This window comes from Bos mutus, chromosome 2, assembly GCF_027580195.1.
Source record: "Bos mutus isolate GX-2022 chromosome 2, NWIPB_WYAK_1.1, whole genome shotgun sequence".
Classification (NCBI taxonomy): Eukaryota; Metazoa; Chordata; class Mammalia; order Artiodactyla; family Bovidae; genus Bos; species Bos mutus.
Window position 1 is genome coordinate 100,885,050 of NC_091618.1, and position 18,714 is coordinate 100,903,763.

Here is an 18,714-nt window from a genome sequence, read left to right on the forward strand (position 1 = left end):
AAAAGGTTTATCATGAATGTTCTGGTTCATGCTAACATCTCCGTTTATTTACTTAAACAATTTCTAGTAGTGCAAAAGCAGGTTAAAAAGTTTGTGCAGTTGTAAGGCTCTTGATGTACATTGCTCAGTTGCTTTTCTGATAGAGTGTACTAATTCACTTTCCCACCAATAGTGCTGAGTGTGTGTCTTTTATCATACCCGCTCCAAAATTGGGCATTGTAAAGCTTGTTTGATAGGAACAACAGCAACAACAATGTCTTAATGTGTTAATTGGCATTTCATAATTAAAGGAGGTCAACTAGTGAGGTTGAACATTTTTCATATTTATTTCATTATTTCTTATGTAATTAGTTGCTTTATATTCTTTGCCCAATTTTCCGGTAAGATTTTAGTATTTTGTTAACTTGGGTATTGACTTGTTATAAATGGGGCAACTATTTTTTCAAGGTTTTTTTCTTTTTTAGTGGAGGCATACCTCATTTTACCTAGTTTCACTTTATTGTCCTTTGCAGATAATTGTTTGTGTTTCTTTTTTCCCCCCACAAATTGAGCATTTGTGGTAACTCTGCATTGAGAACGTCTATTGTGCTGTTTTTCTAACAGCATTTATTTACTTCGTGTCTCGATGTCATGTTTTGGTAGTTCTCAATATTTCAAACCCTCCACCAGCAAAAAGATTATGACTCACTGAAGATGGTTAACATTTTTTAGCAATAAAGTATTTTTAAATTAAAGTATATACATTTTTTAAACACAGTGCTATGCACACTTAGACTACAGTATAGAATAAACATAACTTTTATATGTACTTGAAAACCAAAATATTTATATGGCTTGAGTTATTGCAGTATTTACTTTATTGCAGTGGTCTGGAATTGAACTCACAGTGCTTCCAATGTATGCCTATATTCAGCAATTTTAGGTTATATTGTCAATTTTATATTGTTTTATTTGTTCAGTTGAGTTTGTACCCAGAATGTGTTTCCTTGCCTAGCTCTAAGTAATTAACTGGTTTAAACTAAAATCAGATCAGATCAGATCAGATCAGTCTCTCCGTCATGTCCGACTCTTTGCGACCCCATGAATCGCAGCACACCAGGCCTCCCTGTCCATCACCAACTCCCGGAGTTCACTCAGACTCATGTCCATCGAGTCAGTGATGCCATCTAGCCATCTCATCCTCTGTCGTCCCCTTCTCCTCCTGCCCCCAATGCCTCCCAGCATCAGGGTCTTTTCCAATGAGTCAACTCTTCGCATGAGGTGGCCAAAGTACTGGAGTTTCAGCTTTAACATCATCCTTCCAAAGAAATCCCAGGGCTGATCTTCTTCAGAATGGACTGGTTGGATGTCCTTGCAGTCCAAGGGACTCTCAAGAGTCTTCTCCAACACCACAGTTCAAAAGCATCAATTCTTCAGCACTCAGCCTTCTTCACAGTCCAACTCTCACATCCATACATGACCACAGGAAAAACCATAGCCTTGACTAGACGAACCTTTGTTGGCAAAGTAATGTCTTTGCTTTTCAATATGCTATCTAGGTTGGTCATAACTTTCCTTCCAAGGAGTAAACGTCTTTTAATTTCATGGCTGCAGTCACCATCTGTAGTGATTTTGGATCCCAGAAAAATAAAGTCTGCCACTGTTTCCACTGTTTCCCCATCTATTTCCCATGAAGTGGTGGGACCGGATGCCATGATCTTCGTTTTCTGAATGTTGAGCTTTAAGCCAACTTTTTCAGTCTCCTCTTTCACTTTCATCAAGAGGCTTTTGAGTTCCTCTTCACTTTCTGCCATAAGGGTGGTGTCATCTGCATATCTGAGGTTATTGATATTTCTCCCGGCAATCTTGATTCTAGCTTGTGTTTCTTCCAGTCCAGCGTTTCTCATGATGTACTCTGCATATAAGTTAAATAAACAGGGTGACAATATACTGCCTTGATGTACTCCTTTTCCTATTTGGAACCAGTCTGTTGTTCCATGTCCAGTTCTAACTGTTGCTTCCTGACCTGCATACAAATTTCTCAAGAGGCAGATCAGGTGGTCTGGTATTCCCATCTCTTGAAGAATTTTCCACATTTTGTTGTGATCCACACAGTCAAAGGCTTTGGCATAGTCAATAGAGCAGAAATAGATGTTTTTCTGGAACTCTCTTGCTTTTTCTATGATCCAGCGGATGTTGGCAATTTGATCTCTGGTTCCTCTGCCTTTTCGGAAACGAGCTTGAACATCAGGAAGATCACGGTTCACATATTGCTGAAGCCTGGCTTGGAGAAGTTTGAGCATCACTTTACTAGCATGTGAGATGAGTGCAATTGTGCGGTAGTTTGAGCATTCTTTGGCATTGCCTTTCTTTGGGATTGGAATGAAAACTGACCTTTTCCAGTCCTGTGGCCACTGCTGAGTTTTCCAAATTTGCTGGCATATTGAGTGCAGCACTTTCACAGCATCATCTTTCAGGATTTGGAATAGCTCAACTGGAATTCCATCACCTCCACTAGCTTTGTTCATAGTGATGCTTTCTAAGGCCCACTTGACTTCACATTCCAGGATGTCTGGCTCTAGGTCAGTGATAACACCATCGTGATCATCTGGGTCGTGAAGATCTTTTTTGTACAGTTCTTCTGTGTATTCTTGCCATCTCTTCTTAATATCTTCTGCTTCTGTGAGGTCCATACCATTTCTGTCCTTTATCGAGCTCATCTTTGCATGAAATAAACATTAATTTTCCATACTGCTCTTTCTGTAGCCCCTAATAGCCATCATTATATTGTCTGTCTTTATGATTTTTGACAGCTTTGTGTAAGTACTTCATCATGTAAGTGGAATCATATAGTCCTTGTCATTTTTTATTGGCTTATTTCACTTAAAATAACATCTTCATAGTTCACCGATATTGTAGCATATTGCAGAATTTCTTTTTAAAGACTGAGTAATATTCCACCATGTGTGTGTATACCACATTTTGCTTATCCATTCATTTTTTGGTGGACATTTGGCTTGCTTCCACTCTTTAGCTCTTGTGAATAATATTGCTGTGAACACTGGTGTACTGGTCAAGTTCTTTGCCCATTTTTAATTAGGTTTTTTGTTGTTTGAGGAGTTCTCTTTGTATTTTGGATATATAATTTACAGTTATTGTTTTGGCATCCTTGGCATTCTTGTTAAAAATCATTTGACTGTATACACCAGGGTTTATTTTTGGCTCTCTGTTCAGTTCCACTGGTTTTTATGTCTGTCCCTATGTGTAGTGCCATATTTTTTTTTATTACTGTCTTTGTAGTAATTTTGAAATGAGGAAGTGTGAGTCTTTTAATTTTGTTTTCTTTTGAAGATTGTTTGGCTCTTCAGGGTCCCTTGAGATTTCATATGATTTTAGAAAAGGTATTCTGTTTCTGCAAAAGTTTTCATTGAAATTTTGACAGAGATTGCTTTGAATCTGTAGATCACTTTGAGTAGTCTTGACATTTTAACAATATTAAATTTTCCAGTCCATGAACATGGGATGTATTTCTATTTATTTATATCTTCTCTAATTTCTTGCAGCAGTATATGTGGTTTTCATTGTACAAGTCTTTCATTTCCTTGGTTAACTTAATTCCTAAGTATCTCATTCTTTTTTAATGATGTTATAAATGAGATTATTTTTGTAATTTCTTCTTCAGATTGTTCATTATTTGTTAATGAATTGCATTGTTTTTGAGTGTTAACTTTGTGTCCTGCTACTTTACTGAATTTACCTATTAGATCTAATACCCTTTTCATGGAGACTTCAGGGTTTTTTTGGTGGAGTTTTCAGGAAATAGCAACTCAACTCAAGTTTTCTTGCCTAAAGAATTCCATGGACAGAGGAGCCTGCTGGCTCCATGAGGTGGCAGAGTCAGAAATGACTGAGTAACTAACATACTTTTAGTATTTTCTATGTATAAGATTATATTGTCTCAAATAGATAATTGTAGTTTTTCCTTTCTAGTTTGCATGCCTTCTACTTTTTTTTCTTGACTAATTGCTCTCACTAGAACTTCCAGTACTATGTTGAGTGGTGGTGGTGGTTTAGTTGCAAAGTCATGTCCAACTCTTACAACCCCATGGACTATATGTAGCCCATCAGGTTCCTCTGTCCATGGGATTTCCCAGGCAAGCATACTGGAGTGGGCTGCCATTCCATTTTCCAGGGGATCTTCCAGACACGGGGATCAAACCCACGTCTCCTTCATTGCAGGCCAGCTCTTCACTGATGGAGCCACCATGGAAGCAAGTGATAAAAGCAGGCATCTTTGCCTTGTTCCTCATCTTAGAGGAAAAGTTTTCAATTTTTCACCAACATGGGACATTATGTTCACTGTGAATTTTTCATCTATGACTTTTATTGTGTTGAGGTAGTTTTCTTCTGTACCTAGTTTGTCAAGTGTTTTTGTCATGAAGAGTGTTGAATTTTTTCAGATGATTTTTCTGCATAGAAATGATCATTTATCCCCCCACCCTTCATTTGCTTAATGTGGTGTATTACATTGGCCAGTTTCTGTTTGTTGAACCATCCTTGCATTGCAAGTTTTAATCCCACTCAGTCGTATATATAGATAGTCTTTTGAATATGCTCCTGTGTTCTTTTAGTAATTTGTTAAGGATTTTTTCACTGATGTTTGTAAGAGATGCTGGTCTATCTGTAGTTTTCTTGTAGTGGTTTTGTCTGGTTTTGGTATTCGGGTAGTGTTGACCTCACAGAATGAATTAGGAAGTGTTCCCTTAACCAATATTTTTATTATGGTTTGTTTTGTTTTTAAATGTAAATCAGTTCTCTGGGTAGTAGTAATGTGATATGGAGAAAGAAATTTAATGTGAAATGTTATCCATATTGAACAGTTTAAAAAAAGAGATAAAATAGACTGATTCTGTGGGGATAACTTTGAATCTAAATGAAATGAAACTTTGTGGAACAATGTAATAGTCCATCTAGTTTCAAGACAGGTAACCTGAATTTATTAATACCACTGTCATAAAAACAAGTTCTAAAATCAGCTTCAAAGGTAAATATTTTATTAATGAGCTTGTCCAAATTTAAATATTAAGACATACATAATTTAGTATATGTACATTTTATTAGAACATAGAAAATGGGAAGTTGTAAACTTTCCACACATTTAATAAATTGAGTGTAGTGATATCAAAACCTGACAAATTTAACAGAAAAAATAAAATGCCTGTTCAGTCTCACTTATGTAAAAATAATATACTAATATATAAAATAATAGAAATAAATATATTTTTAATGTTAACATAATAATAAATCAAACTTGAACAATTTATCCTGGAAATGTAAAGGTGATTTACTACTAGGAAATCTATTGATGTAATACATCCCTGAAGAAAAGTAAGGTGAGTAAAACACGGTGGCCATTGTGGCTTGTTTTATAAAAAGAAACATACATGAATTTCCATTTTAAACCACATATGAGAGACTTTTACTTCATTTATATTTTTTCATTACCAATATATTTGGTCTTAACTTATGTTGTTTGCTATTTTTGTTTTGTTCCCTTCTTGGTACCCTGATTTTTATTGTTAGTTTTGTCTTAGCTTTTTCTTCTCCAGTGGTTTGGTAAGGTCTATAATCAACTTTAATGGTTATCATGGTTATTTTAAAGTTGTTCAAAAGATTCTTAAATCCGTATTTATATACTAGTCTAAGTCAACACTTAAATCTCTTTTTTCCCCTTCTATATGTCAGATAGAGTTTTGTATACTTTTATTTCTATCCATTGCTCTGTATAGTTATTGGGTAATATCTGTAGTTTTGAACCCTGGTTATTTATATTATTTAGATCTGTCTCTGTTTTTAACTGTCTTTCAGTAGTCTTAACAGATTGTTTTATATAATGGCGTTTCCATTTTTGACTTTGTAATTTTGATTTGTGGGGTCTCAACTGGCTCATTTTCAGGAAGTTCTTTGAAGGAAGATTACTGGAATCATATTTTCTGAGTCCTTGTATATTTAGTAATATATTTGTAGGCTTTCAGACTTTTTTTTTGACCAGGTATAATGCATTTGCCTTTTCATACTGTTCATGGCTTAGTTTCATTGCCATGAACAGTATGAAAAGTCAAACGCATTATACTTGGTCGAAAAAAAAAAAGTCTGAAATGTGAAGTCAAGTGGGCCTTGGAGAGCATCACTACGAACAAAGCTAGTGGAAGTGATGGAATTCCAGTTGAGCTATTCCAAATCCTGAAAGACGATGCTGTGAAAGTGCTGCACTCAATATGCCAGCAAATTTGGAAAACTCAGCAGTGGCCACAGGACTGGAAAAGATCAGTTTTCATTCCAATCCCAAAGAAAGGCAATGCCAAAGAATGCTCAAACAACCGTACAATTGCACTCATCTCACACGCTAGTAAAGTAATGCTCAAAATTCTCCAAGCCAGGCTTCAGCAATATGTGAACCGTGAACTTCCTGATGTTCAAGCTGGTTTTAGAAAAGGCAGAGGAACCAGAGATCAAATTGCCAACATCCGCTGGATCATAGAAAAAGCAAGAGAGTTCCAGAAAAGCATCTATTTCTGCTTTATAGACTTTGCCAAAAGCCTTTGACTGTGTGGATCACAACAAAATGTGGAAAATTCTTCAAGAGATGGGAATACCAGACCACCTGATCTGCCTCTTGAGAAATTTGTATGCAGGTCAGGAAGCAACAGTTAGAACTGGACATGGAACAACAGACTGGTTCCAAATAGGAAAAGGAGTACATCAAGGCTGTATATTGTCACCCTGTTTATTTAACTTATATGCAGAGTACATCATGAGAAACGCTGGACTGGAAGAAACACAAGCTAGAATCAAGATTGCCGGGAGAAATATCAATAACCTCAGATATGCAGATGACACCACCCTTATGGCAGAAAGTGAAGAGGAACTCAAAAGCCTCTTGATGAAAGTGAAAGAGGAGACTGAAAAAGTTGGCTTAAAGCTCAACATTCAGAAAACGAAGATCGTGGCATCCAGTCCCACCACTTCATGGGAAATAGATGGGGAAACAGTGGAAACAGTGTCAGACTTTATTTTTCTGGGATCCAAAATCACTACAGATGGTGACTGCAGCCATGAAATCAAAAGATGCTTACTCCTTGGAAGGCAAGTTATGACCAACCTAGATAGCATATTGAAAAGCAGAGACATTACTTTGCCAACAAAGGTCCGTCTAGTCAAGGCTATGGTTTTTCCTGTGGTCATGTATGGATGTGAGAGTTGGACTGTGAAGAAGGCTGAGTGCTGAAGAATTGATGCTTTTGAACTGTGGTGTTGGAGAAGACTCTTGAGAGTCCCTTGGACTGCAAGGAGATCCAACCAGTCCATTCTGAAGGAGATCAGCCCTGGGCTTTCTTTGGAAGGAATGATGCTAAAGCTGAAACTCCAGTACTTTGGCTACCTCATGCGAAGAGTTGACTCATTGGAAAAGACCCTGATGCTGGGAGGGATTAGGGGCAGGAGGAGAAGGGGACGACAGAGGATGAGATGGCTGGATGGCATCACTGACTCGATGGACGTGAGTCTGAGTGAATTCCGGGAGTTGGTGATGGACAGGGAGGCCTGGTGTGCTGCGATTCATGGGGTCGCAAAGAGTCGGACACGACTGAGTGACTGATCTGATCTGATAATGCATTTGACTTCACAGGGTTTCTCTCTTAAAAATCTGAAACTGTGCCATTTAATGTTGCAAAGAAATCCAAAGTCAACCTGAGCTGCATTTTTTTCTTCAGGTTATTGAGTTTTCCTATTTGTTTGGTTTTAGAAATTATGCTTTATCTATGCAGTTAAGATTTACCTAAAACTTTACAAACACTTTTCTTCATTGGTTACTGCCATTGACATTTAGTAGTACAAAGTTAATTTTTTTTTTTATTCAAGAAATTTTCTTTTGCTTTGTCTTAATTGATGCTTTCCATTTCTTATTTTCTCCTTAGGATCAACTGTATTTCATAGCTTGTATCTCCTTACTTTCTGTTTTAAGTATCATTATGTTTCTAATAGTTTTCATCTCTAACTTTTTACTCTGCATTCTAAGATATTTTCTAAGGTTTATATTCTACATTACTGAATTAAATGTGTGATAGTGTTATTTTTATCCTTGTTTCCTCCAGTGTAATTTTAATTCTGCATTATTTTTCATGCTTTAACCTTGGTCTGTCCTACAATATTCTATTCCAAAGATAAGAAATCATGTTGTAATCTACTGATGCTAAACAGTTTTCTAGAAATTTGTTTATGATTCTTACTTTTAAGTGACTTTCCTCTCCTTGAATTGTCTGAATGTTATTCCTCATGAGTGTTTGCCGGAAGGCAATGTAGGTAAGTTGTCCATAGGTCCACATTTTTCTCAGCTCAGGTCATCTTTTTACCTATAGCTGTACTGGCACTTACATAATTGTCTTAGCTTAATTTCCAGAGTCTTTGGTGGGGTTTTCTTCACCTTCATTTCCTGGTTGTGTGCTATTCTGAACAAGTGAGCATAATGATAGAAAAATGATAGCAGATATTCTCTGCTACTGGAGATCCTTAACACATCTATCCCATAGACAGTGTTTTACATAGTGTCTTGCCAAGTTGTTTTGCGGGCAATTTATTCTAACTAGAGCAAAAAACAGAATACTAATGGAGGGGGCAATAGAAAATATCACTGGCTGCAGTCTCAAAACACAACACCTGTACAATAGAGGAACCGGCTGCGTGGCTTTCTGTTAGTATGTTTCGGAATCAGACGACCATAGAGAGAAGCTAAGGATCTTTGCATATACTTGCATGTGGCTGTTCTCACGCCCAGGGTGACTGGTAGATATTCTTCCTTTCTGTTCTTTTGACTTGGCACTACCTTAATTTGTTCATTCTTTTGTTTTTTTCCAACCATTTCTTACTGAGTTCCATGTGCCAGGCACTTCGCTAGGTACTAGATATTATATACTGTTGAACAGAACAGTGTTCTTTCATTGACAGGAGAAATAGTTTCTGAATTTTGTTGGCAATGCATTTGGTGATGATGTGAAGTTTTATTTCCCTGTTCTTTTTCTTTTCTTAGTAAGTATTTTCTGGAAAGTTGAGAAAGGCTATATTAATAACTATAACCTAAATACCAGTTTTAAATTCTTTTGTTGTGAGCATTTTTAAAGTTGCTCTGAATCAGAAAATATTTATAAATATAATGTTCATTATCCTGACCTTAAAGTATTATTTCTCCCAAAACTTCTTGTTGAAGTTGACTAATTTACTACTATCTTCTCTTTTTTCTTAAACTTTCTTAACTTTCTGAGATGAATAAAATGGTCATATCAACAAAACTATCATGTTTTATATGATGACCTCAACAAATGTTTTGGCATTATAGCACTTTAGTTTACCTTAGAGTTTTCATAACTATTTGAAAGGCAAGCAGTAAAGCTGCATTAGGTGATAATAGACTGAAGAATTTGGTACTTTAAAAAATGTATTATCTGGTATTTATTTTTAAACATAATATTTGAAGGATTTTATTTTTCTTACCACTTTGTATATAAGTGAACAGAGGTAATTTTTGTATGTGTTGCTTATATTTAGAGAAAACTTACTCTGGAACTTCTTATACTCAGTGCTTCCAGTAAATATTATGAGCTTTTAAACAAAACAAAACAGAAAATCACAGAATTTGGCATATAAATAGACAAGAAGAAGCATTAAGTACACAGAGACCTATAAGTGTGAAATGTAATGAGTAAAGCAGTTGTTTAATTTTAGTAATAAGCAAGTCCATAAAAGCGAGTTAGAGCATTGACTTACAGTTTAGATAACTAACATATTCATTATATAATTTGTAACAGTTATTGTTAAGGAAAGGGGACTTTAAGCAAAACAGGACCTGGCAGTTAAAAGTACATGTCATGTCATTTTCCCAGAATCCTCAGTATTAAAAAAAACAAGAAGCTTTCTATATACACTGATTGGGGCAGAATTAATTTTATAAGATTGTAGTCATATTGAGGGTAAGAACTATATGTAAATTACTTTGTCCAGCAGAATGTTATAGTAAAAACAGATTTGGTGCTTTTGATGAATAAGACAGAATCTTAAGGGACAAGCATAATATCTTCTTAGGCTGTAGTAAGATTAATAGTAATGTTTTCTTTAAAGGTGGTTGTCAGGATTTGGAAGTCTTTTCCAAAGACTAGCTAACACCAGTCTCAGCCAGTTTGCTCACATCTGGGCCAGTTGTGTTAAATTTGATGTTGTGTAAGGGAAGGGAACAACTTCAGGTGATGTGCAGAGCATGTTGTTTTCACAGCTCTTTCACCTAGGGATTAGAAGTCTTCTCCGCCCCCCTACTTCATCCCCATACGGAAGTATCGGCAGAGATCCCAAAGCCCCAGTCTACATGCTGTCTTTAGCTGAAAATCATGCTCACAGAATTTACTGTTTGTGTTGGTTCTTCAGTTAATCATACTAGTCCAACAGCAGTTTACATTCACATTGAGGTAAGAAACATAGCTAACTGGTGCATTGTATCTATTTCGTAGTGGAGGTGAGCTAGCATTGCTGAAAGATTCATGCATTACATCCATTGGAAACTTGCCTGAATGCTAAGTTTGATATTTTCTACAGGTTTGATATTTGCAAGCTTGTTTTGATTGTTTATGTTGTAGCTGAATAAAAGGATACTTAACATGCTTTCTCTAAACTCTTTTAAAATAATCATGTTTAAATAATGTGGGACTTTAATTTTGAACTCATAATTTCTCTGTATTTATAATGATTTCTATGCTTGTTTCTAGGGGCCACCTACAGATGCTCCTGCAGTGGACACAGCAGAACAAGTCTATATCTCTTCCCTGGCACTGTTAAAAGTAAGTGTTGAATGGAGTTTCTGGTTTTACTGAGCTCTGCTGCTTTCTCTGTGTCTTTTACATTGAAATATTTTTCATGTTAACCCTCTCATGCATAAACTTGTTTTAGGTGCATGTACAAAATAGAGTGGTTTTATTTTCAGTGAAACACAATTAGGTTATTAATTAGAAGGAGGGGTGTTTGAAGATCTCAAAGGCTTTGTGTCTGTGTATCGTCCTCTTTACAGATGTTAAAACATGGCCGAGCTGGAGTTCCAATGGAAGTTATGGGTCTTATGCTTGGAGAGTTTGTGGATGATTACACCGTCAGAGTGATTGATGTGTTTGCTATGCCGCAATCAGGAACAGTGAGTACTTTTATGGTTGCCTGCTGCAAGTAAATGTGTTTCTTTTTTCTTTTCCTATGCAAAATAACTCTTATCATATTATAATTTTCTTGATAGAAAAATTAATTATAAAAGATTAATAATAATTTTTAGACTGTATTGAGTTAAATCTTGTAGATGAATTATGAATTCCCTAAAGGTCTGTAGACTGAGTGATGCTAGCATTTAATTCCTTTACTTCTTGTTTCAGCTTTAACTAGCATAGTGTACTGGATTTATGTTACTTATTTTAATATAGTAGGATATTAGTTTGATTAGTTTGAATACTTGGTTCAAAGATTTCAGACTCAAAGTTTTACTTCATGTACATTGTCTAGTCCTCATGTTTTGTTCTTATTGTTTTGAAATAGCACCCATTTAAAAATGTTCTATATATGGTGATAAATGACTCTTAAGCTTTTCCTATTCAAAATGTTAAGTTTAAAAAAAACAGAAACCATGACAGACTTTAGTTCTTTTTGCCTGGGTGTGGTAATTTGTCATAGACTAAGCATACTACATACTGATTGTGAAAGTCTTCTACCCATCTACCCATGGGAGTTTTTTGTGGGGTTGTTTTTTTTTTTTTTTTTTTCTGTTTTGTTTAATGCATTGGGCTTGTAGATAGGTGTGTATTTAGATTTTTAAAAACTGGCCAAAACCAATAACCATTTACTGACCTTCCAAAAAATAACACACATATTCTTCTCATCCATTTGCCTAAGCAAATATGTATATTTATCTGATGAATGTCCTTATGTGGATATCTGTTATAGTAAAGGGTTCTTAAGTTTTAATATCCTTTATTTCCTTGTAAATGTTTGTTTGATCATATAAAATAGAATATTTGATCTCTACGTTCACTCTGTGTAGTAGAATTGGAAAGTTTCTCTTCTAGCCCAAGAGTTAGCAAACTTTTTCTGTAAAGACATATGTCTCTGTCTCATATTCTTGTTTTTTTTTTAAACCACCCTTTAAAAATGTAAAAAAACATTCTTAGCCTGTAGGCAGCAGATTGCATACCCCTGTTCTTGAGGATGCACTCTCAATTAGAATTCAAAATACTGTTTGTTTTGGTGGGAAGAAGTGCTTATGTTAACTGGTTTGTTTAAGTAGATTAGACTTAAATTCCTGATGTTAGAGGGAAGCCTTGAGGGAGCTATAATGGCAGTAATCTATCACTGGAGAGATGATATGAATGCCTTTAATTCTTGCATGTCCTAAAATTTTCTTTTGATTGAACTAACAAAATAATGGAGCATTTCAAAGACTTGGTTTCAGATTGTCTCATGTGGGAAGTTTTTTGAGAATGCTTTTATATTTGAGGTAATATTTAATGTGTGTATCCTTCCAATTGCCTAATCTACCAAGAAGTCCTAACAAAAGCACTGAACTTCCTCCCCTCCTAGCTCAGCCACCCAGAAAACCAAGCAAAAAAACTCTTAAAATTGTTAAATTATTTTCCTTCCAGGGTCTTTACATTACTGAAGAAAAAAAAAGAAAAAGACTTGGACTGTTGGTTGTAACAATAGCCAAATAGTCATAGAACTTTGAACGAGATGGAAGAGACTTACTGCCTATCAGTTATCAGAGGATGATTTTAGGAAGTATGCTTGCCTAGACAGATGTAAACAAGAAGTTATTGATTCACTAATATGGTACTTCTTTTGTGGGTGTGTATTTGTGTGTGTACACATTAGTCATGACCCTAAACTCTTACAAAGCATCCTAAAAACTACCTTAACTCATTAACAGCAGTTTGGTACTTGGCAATTTAAGAAGTTTTATTGATATATGGATTATAATTGAATGACATGGGTATCAAATATGGGTATCAAAATCTGTTAAATTATTTTGGTATCCCCAAATAATGTACATAGGTTTCTTGGCAGTAGCATTTTGTTCATTATCTTGTAATACAATTTTTTTCTTTCTTGTAGAAGCTAATCATTTTTTTTTTTTTTTCTTTCTAAACCAGGGCGTCAGTGTGGAGGCAGTTGATCCAGTGTTCCAAGCTAAAATGTTGGATATGTTGAAGCAGACAGGAAGGTAAGTATTTCAAGTGATCATATAATGGAATAATGGGAAATATTTTCAGCAATATGTCTCAGAATTTTAGATGTTTATGAATATCATTCTTAGGGAAAAAAAAAACTATGTTGTTAATGTGTTAGTGTTACTCTTAGTGCTTACCTATCTAGTATCTCTTTCCTGTAGAATCAAAGAAATTTGCCAGTCAGAAAAATGCCTCATGTTAAAATTCTCAACCATTACATAGTAAACTTGGACTGTAACTTCCCTCTGTTTAGCATATGGAGTTACTCTCTAGTCACTTATAATTGAAAGAGCTTGTATGTTCCAAAATTCAAGAGTTGCAGCTAAATAAAATTCTGAATATTGAATTATATTTGTAGTCATACGAGTTTTACATACAGGGAAAGTAGAATTCAAATATTGTTCAGGTTTTTTACCCCAGATTAAATCTCTCAATAGTTGTCATTCTCTTGCTCAAATTCTTGTACTGTGGAAAAAACTTCAGAATTAATGTTAGCAAAAGGCTCAGCAGCTGGGCAGAACAGTGCAAATTGGTTTTTGACTGAGTTCCTAGTTCTCTTGCTGGTTTAATTGATATTTAATCCTTTCACAACAGTGGATCCTGGTGTCCATTGTTAAAAATGTACTCTGCCTGAAAAATTCAACTCCCAGAGCTAAGGAGTTAAAGAGTAGATATTTACTTGAATGCTGAAAGGGTAAAAACTGGCTCTGAGAAAGTGTGGTAACAAGGTGAAAAACTGAAAGCCTTATCTACCACTGCTAATGTGCATCTCTTAATGATAGCACTCCTTTGTCACACTTATTCATTTCCATGTTTTCTGGGTAATATGGTGTATGATTTCAGTGTTTCTAATGGTGTTTTTTCACACCTGTGTGTTTTTCATCTCTTCTTAATTTATACCCTGTTAGTGTGTTGTTTCTTTTCATATCATAAATGTAATACTTTTTCTGTTCTGAACAGCTAAATGCCCTCTTTGTTTCAGGCCTGAGATGGTTGTTGGTTGGTATCACAGTCACCCTGGCTTTGGTTGTTGGCTTTCTGGTGTGGATATCAACACTCAGCAGAGCTTTGAAGCCTTGTCGGAGAGAGCTGTGGCAGTGGTTGTGGATCCCATTCAGAGTGTAAAAGGAAAGGTAGAGTGGATTCTGTCTTTATTAGCATCTCCTGCCACATTCTGTTTACAGATACATTAAATAAAAATCTGTTTTGTTTAAAGCTTTTCTTAATTACACACTGAAACCCTGGTCTCTCTACTTAAAAAAACAACCAAACAAAAAACTTACAAGTCAATAAATGTGTCTTGGTATTATTATTAGCAATTTAACTGTTTAGAGATTTGTTTCTCCTTTAATCAGTCTAATCATGTGTTTATCTTTAAATAATTTTATTTCATAGATTTAAAAATGTTAAATCATACTAAAAGACTGCTTTTCACATTTTATTAATATTTTCATAAACATTTCTCTACCTTTTGTTTTAAAATGGTAAATTTGGGATTGGCACAATGTTTAACAAATCTAGTTAAATAGCTCCATTTTGCAGACATTGTACAGGGCATATTCTGGAATTGTATGTTCCAAATATTTTAGACAATGAAAACTTGCCCCAAACACTTGGTATCAACCGTTTGCATTTTTGGAGTGAGGACAGAGATGAATGATTAGATATGCTAAATGATTCTGAAAAGAGCTTAACTTGCAAAGCATATTGGGTTATATTTGTTCTTGTTGAAATCTTTTGTTCTTGTTTAGTTCTTTTTTCCTTCTTTATTTTCTTTTTTCCTTCTTTTTTTTTGTTTGTTCGTTCTTTTCTTTTTTTTTTCCTTCTTTTTCTTTCTTACTAGCCCCATATGCCATTTTCCTATTTCCTGCCTCATGACAGCAGGGAGCAGCTCTATTATCACCTTCACAGAGCTGTCTGCAAATGTGAGAGGCAATTCGATTTTGCTCAACCACAGGGAGAGTGGATTAGAAAAACTACAGAACATACAGAAATTGGCTAGGTGGTTACTGCTTTAAAATACTGCTGAGGTGTCTTGTTTGAGCATGTACTTCCATTGTAGTGTAGAATAATTGTTAAAATAAAATCACAATACATTTATGGAATCCTTTTTATGCAGCTTTTACAAATAATTTTTGGAGCACTTAAAAATAAATATTAGCTTGCTATCTATCAGACCTGGAGTTTGATAGTAATGCAGATTACATTTACATCTGCTCACCAGCTCAAACAAACTAAATATGGCTGTTAAAACATGGAGTTTTTCCTGTCATGAATTTGAAGTTGAATACTTTTTGACATTATATTACTATGATGAATAAAAATTGGAAGTCTTCTCTAAATCATGATACTATTAGATGTGATTTAGCTTTTCAGAGGCAGAAACTAGCCACAAAAATAATAATAGAAACTGTTACTAGGCAGATCTGAATGGATAACTTCTGAGGCTTGCTGTATACCTATATTTCAATTTATTTACTTTCTTTTTACTAAATGTGTTGTTTTTTAACTGATACAGATAAAAGGAATGGAAAATCCTTGAATTTTATTAGTTTTATGAATTATACTACAGTATAGTATTTAAGTTTAATTCTCTGATAATTAAGATACCTTTTAAAAAAGTAACCCTTAAGTAACTCATTTAAGTAATAATTATTTTAGAAATATAACTATGTGATTAAATTCCCCCACCACAACACTTACAAATAATAATTGAAACTTAAATTTAAATATAATTAGAATTCTGTTTTGTAGTTTTAGTGTGACTTTTTATGATACTTAACTCGTGATAGTGGCTAGTTTGTAAAGGAAAATATAAAGTTAAATACAATGAAAGAAAGCATTTTCAAAATAGAATGTAAGTAAGTGAATATGTGTTTTGGTTATTTTGTTTATAGTATTTTAACTGGCAGTTTTAGTTTCCAAACCTAGTTTAGGTATTATATAATAGTGGAGTTTGCATTGTTTATTTCTAATTAAGCATAATTCATGTTAAAAGAGTGCATTCATTAAAAAATACACTTGTATCACATGACATTTGTAATGTGATAAAATGTCGTATTTTAAAATATATATCAAAAACTATGGAATTACATGTATCACTGTCTAGTTTTATACGTCTTGAAAAAATATTTTTGGAAAAAATTTAGTATAAGCATCTATCATTGATCATATCACTTGTTGTACCTAACATATATATTCATGCAATTATATTACCTCAAATAAGGATCTAGTTCTTTGTCAATAATTTAACTTCATTTATAAGGTACCTGAGTTTGGTTATCATTTATAGTTCTCTCAATGTCTCAAAACTTTGAATTAAATTAAGTTTTATTAAATCCATGGCCAGAGTGTTCTAGTTTAATCATTAAATTTAAGAGTATAAACTTTAAAAAGAAAAGAATAATAACATAGGACTCGCCCTTCCCCATCTCTGTACATGATTTAGCAAAGCTGTTAAAATAATTAGATCAAGAGTTAAAAAATGACAGTCTATGTATAAATGATTTAAGTTGGGCAGAAACTCTCAGAGGCAGAAACTAGCCACAAAAATAATAATAGAAACTGATACTAGGCAGATCTGAATGGATAACTTCTGAGGTTTGCTATATACCTGTATTTCAATTTATTTACTTTCTTTTTACTAAATGTGTTCTACTAAAAGTGTTCTTTTTACTAAATTATTACTTAAATGAGTTACTTATGGGTTACTTTTTTAAAAGGTATCTTAATTATCAGAGAATTAAACTTAAGAAATACTATACTGTACTGTATTAAAAGAACTCTATGTTCTTTTAATACTTCTTTCCTGTATATTTTTATCTTTTAATTTTTGTAAGTCCTAGTATTAAACCCCCTGATTTTGAGTGATTAGGTAAAAATGGATTCTTTCTTTGTAATCTCAATCCATAAAGTTTTATTTCCTTTTATTATTTCACTTTTTTCCTTGACTTGACTGTATATGAATTTCTTGCTGTGTGCCAGGTATTGTGGTAATAACTGTATGAACTTAACTCATTTATTCTTTTTGGTAATTCTGGAAATAGACTCTATTATTCTGTTTGTCAATAAAAGAGTAAAAAATTTATAGAGTCAGAGAGATCACTTTGCCCCGAATCATCCTATTATGTAATAAGCAGCAGAACGAGAATCTAGGTCTATAAAAGTAAAGAACTCAAGCTGTTTACTGACTCTAATATGAACAATGTAATTAGAATCACGTGGGAATGGAAAATTAGTACCAAAGCCATTGCAGGGCCTTCTCTTAACTTACATTGTAGATGTCATTCTCTCCAGCATAAGTCAGAGGAAGGAACTGTACATTTTCTCAGAGTTCTCAATAGTTCTGTGTGCTATTTTTAGTAGGTATTATATATTAATTGATTTTCTTATATAGTATTTTTCTATTAATTAAAAACAATTTAGGCAGACTCATGTCTGTCAGCTTTTGTGACATCCCTAACCAGCATACACAATAAAATATTATATGATAAATAATCCATATCTCTGTATATTGTGTAAGCCTGTAAGTATTTTAAAATGATACAGGTGAAAAATCAATGATAATAACATTTGTAATTTAAATGGGGTGTAAGCTTATAGAAATTACCAATGAGTTCCTCTCTAAATTTACCAGTGAAATAGTTTTTAGGATTCTCTTTTAATTTACTTATAATGAAAACACATATGAAAATGTTTTAAACTTTAGTTTTCAAGAGGCATGGTGGCAGCCTCTTGCTTAATGTTTTGTTATCCTGTATATTCAGCCTACAACTGGACTCGATCCAGCGATGAACTTAGAAGTAAATTCAGCTTGTAATATGACTGTAATTCTTCATTAGGGCAAAAAGAACAATCACTTTGTGCAAAGTCAAAACTAGACTACAACTATTACTACTTTTTTTGAGAACTAATTTTCTTCACAGGATTCCTGTCAATAAAATGTTCAGATGTTACCTGCTGACTCCAAACAATCTTTGTATCTATTCTCTATTTTGAAAGCATAAAAAAAATCACTGAAACCCCTTTATCCCAAATACATCTTCACATTGGCTGGACTTTCTTGAAGATTTTTTGTTTATTTTGATTGGAAATATCCAGTGGGCTTCTGAAAATGTGGTGTTTATCTGGTTTCAGATCAACTCATCATCAGATACTTCTTAAGTGTACCTGATATGCTTATTTGCTAAATGATTTTGGGGTATGAAATAAATAAAAAATGGTCTTAGCCTCTTTGAGAAGTCATACATATTTAGTGTCACTAGTGAGCCAGGTAACATTCTGCCAAATATATGCTGGTAATCCTACACTGCATACTGATATAATACAAACTATACTATACTGCTTTGTTTCTGTAACTAAGTATTGAATTAGTTGCTAGTGACAAATAATTCAACTAATACTTATTTAGAACCTTTTATGTGTCGACATGCAA

At 34.1% G+C, this 18,714-nt stretch overlaps 1 protein-coding gene across 2 annotated transcripts in view; it reads left to right on the forward strand.

The window, feature by feature from the left end:
- PSMD14 (proteasome 26S subunit, non-ATPase 14) overlaps positions 1-18,714 on the forward strand; it is a 111,329-nt gene that overhangs the window by 54,935 nt on the left and 37,680 nt on the right. For both annotated transcript variants that reach the window (XM_070357580.1, XM_005897279.3), the window contains 4 exons: positions 10,788-10,859; positions 11,087-11,206; positions 13,203-13,273; positions 14,263-14,413. In XM_070357580.1, coding sequence (XP_070213681.1) covers positions 11,087-11,206; positions 13,203-13,273; positions 14,263-14,413 — 342 coding nt within the window. In that variant the 5' untranslated portion in view covers positions 10,788-10,859. The remainder of the gene's footprint in view (positions 1-10,787; positions 10,860-11,086; positions 11,207-13,202; positions 13,274-14,262; positions 14,414-18,714) is intronic.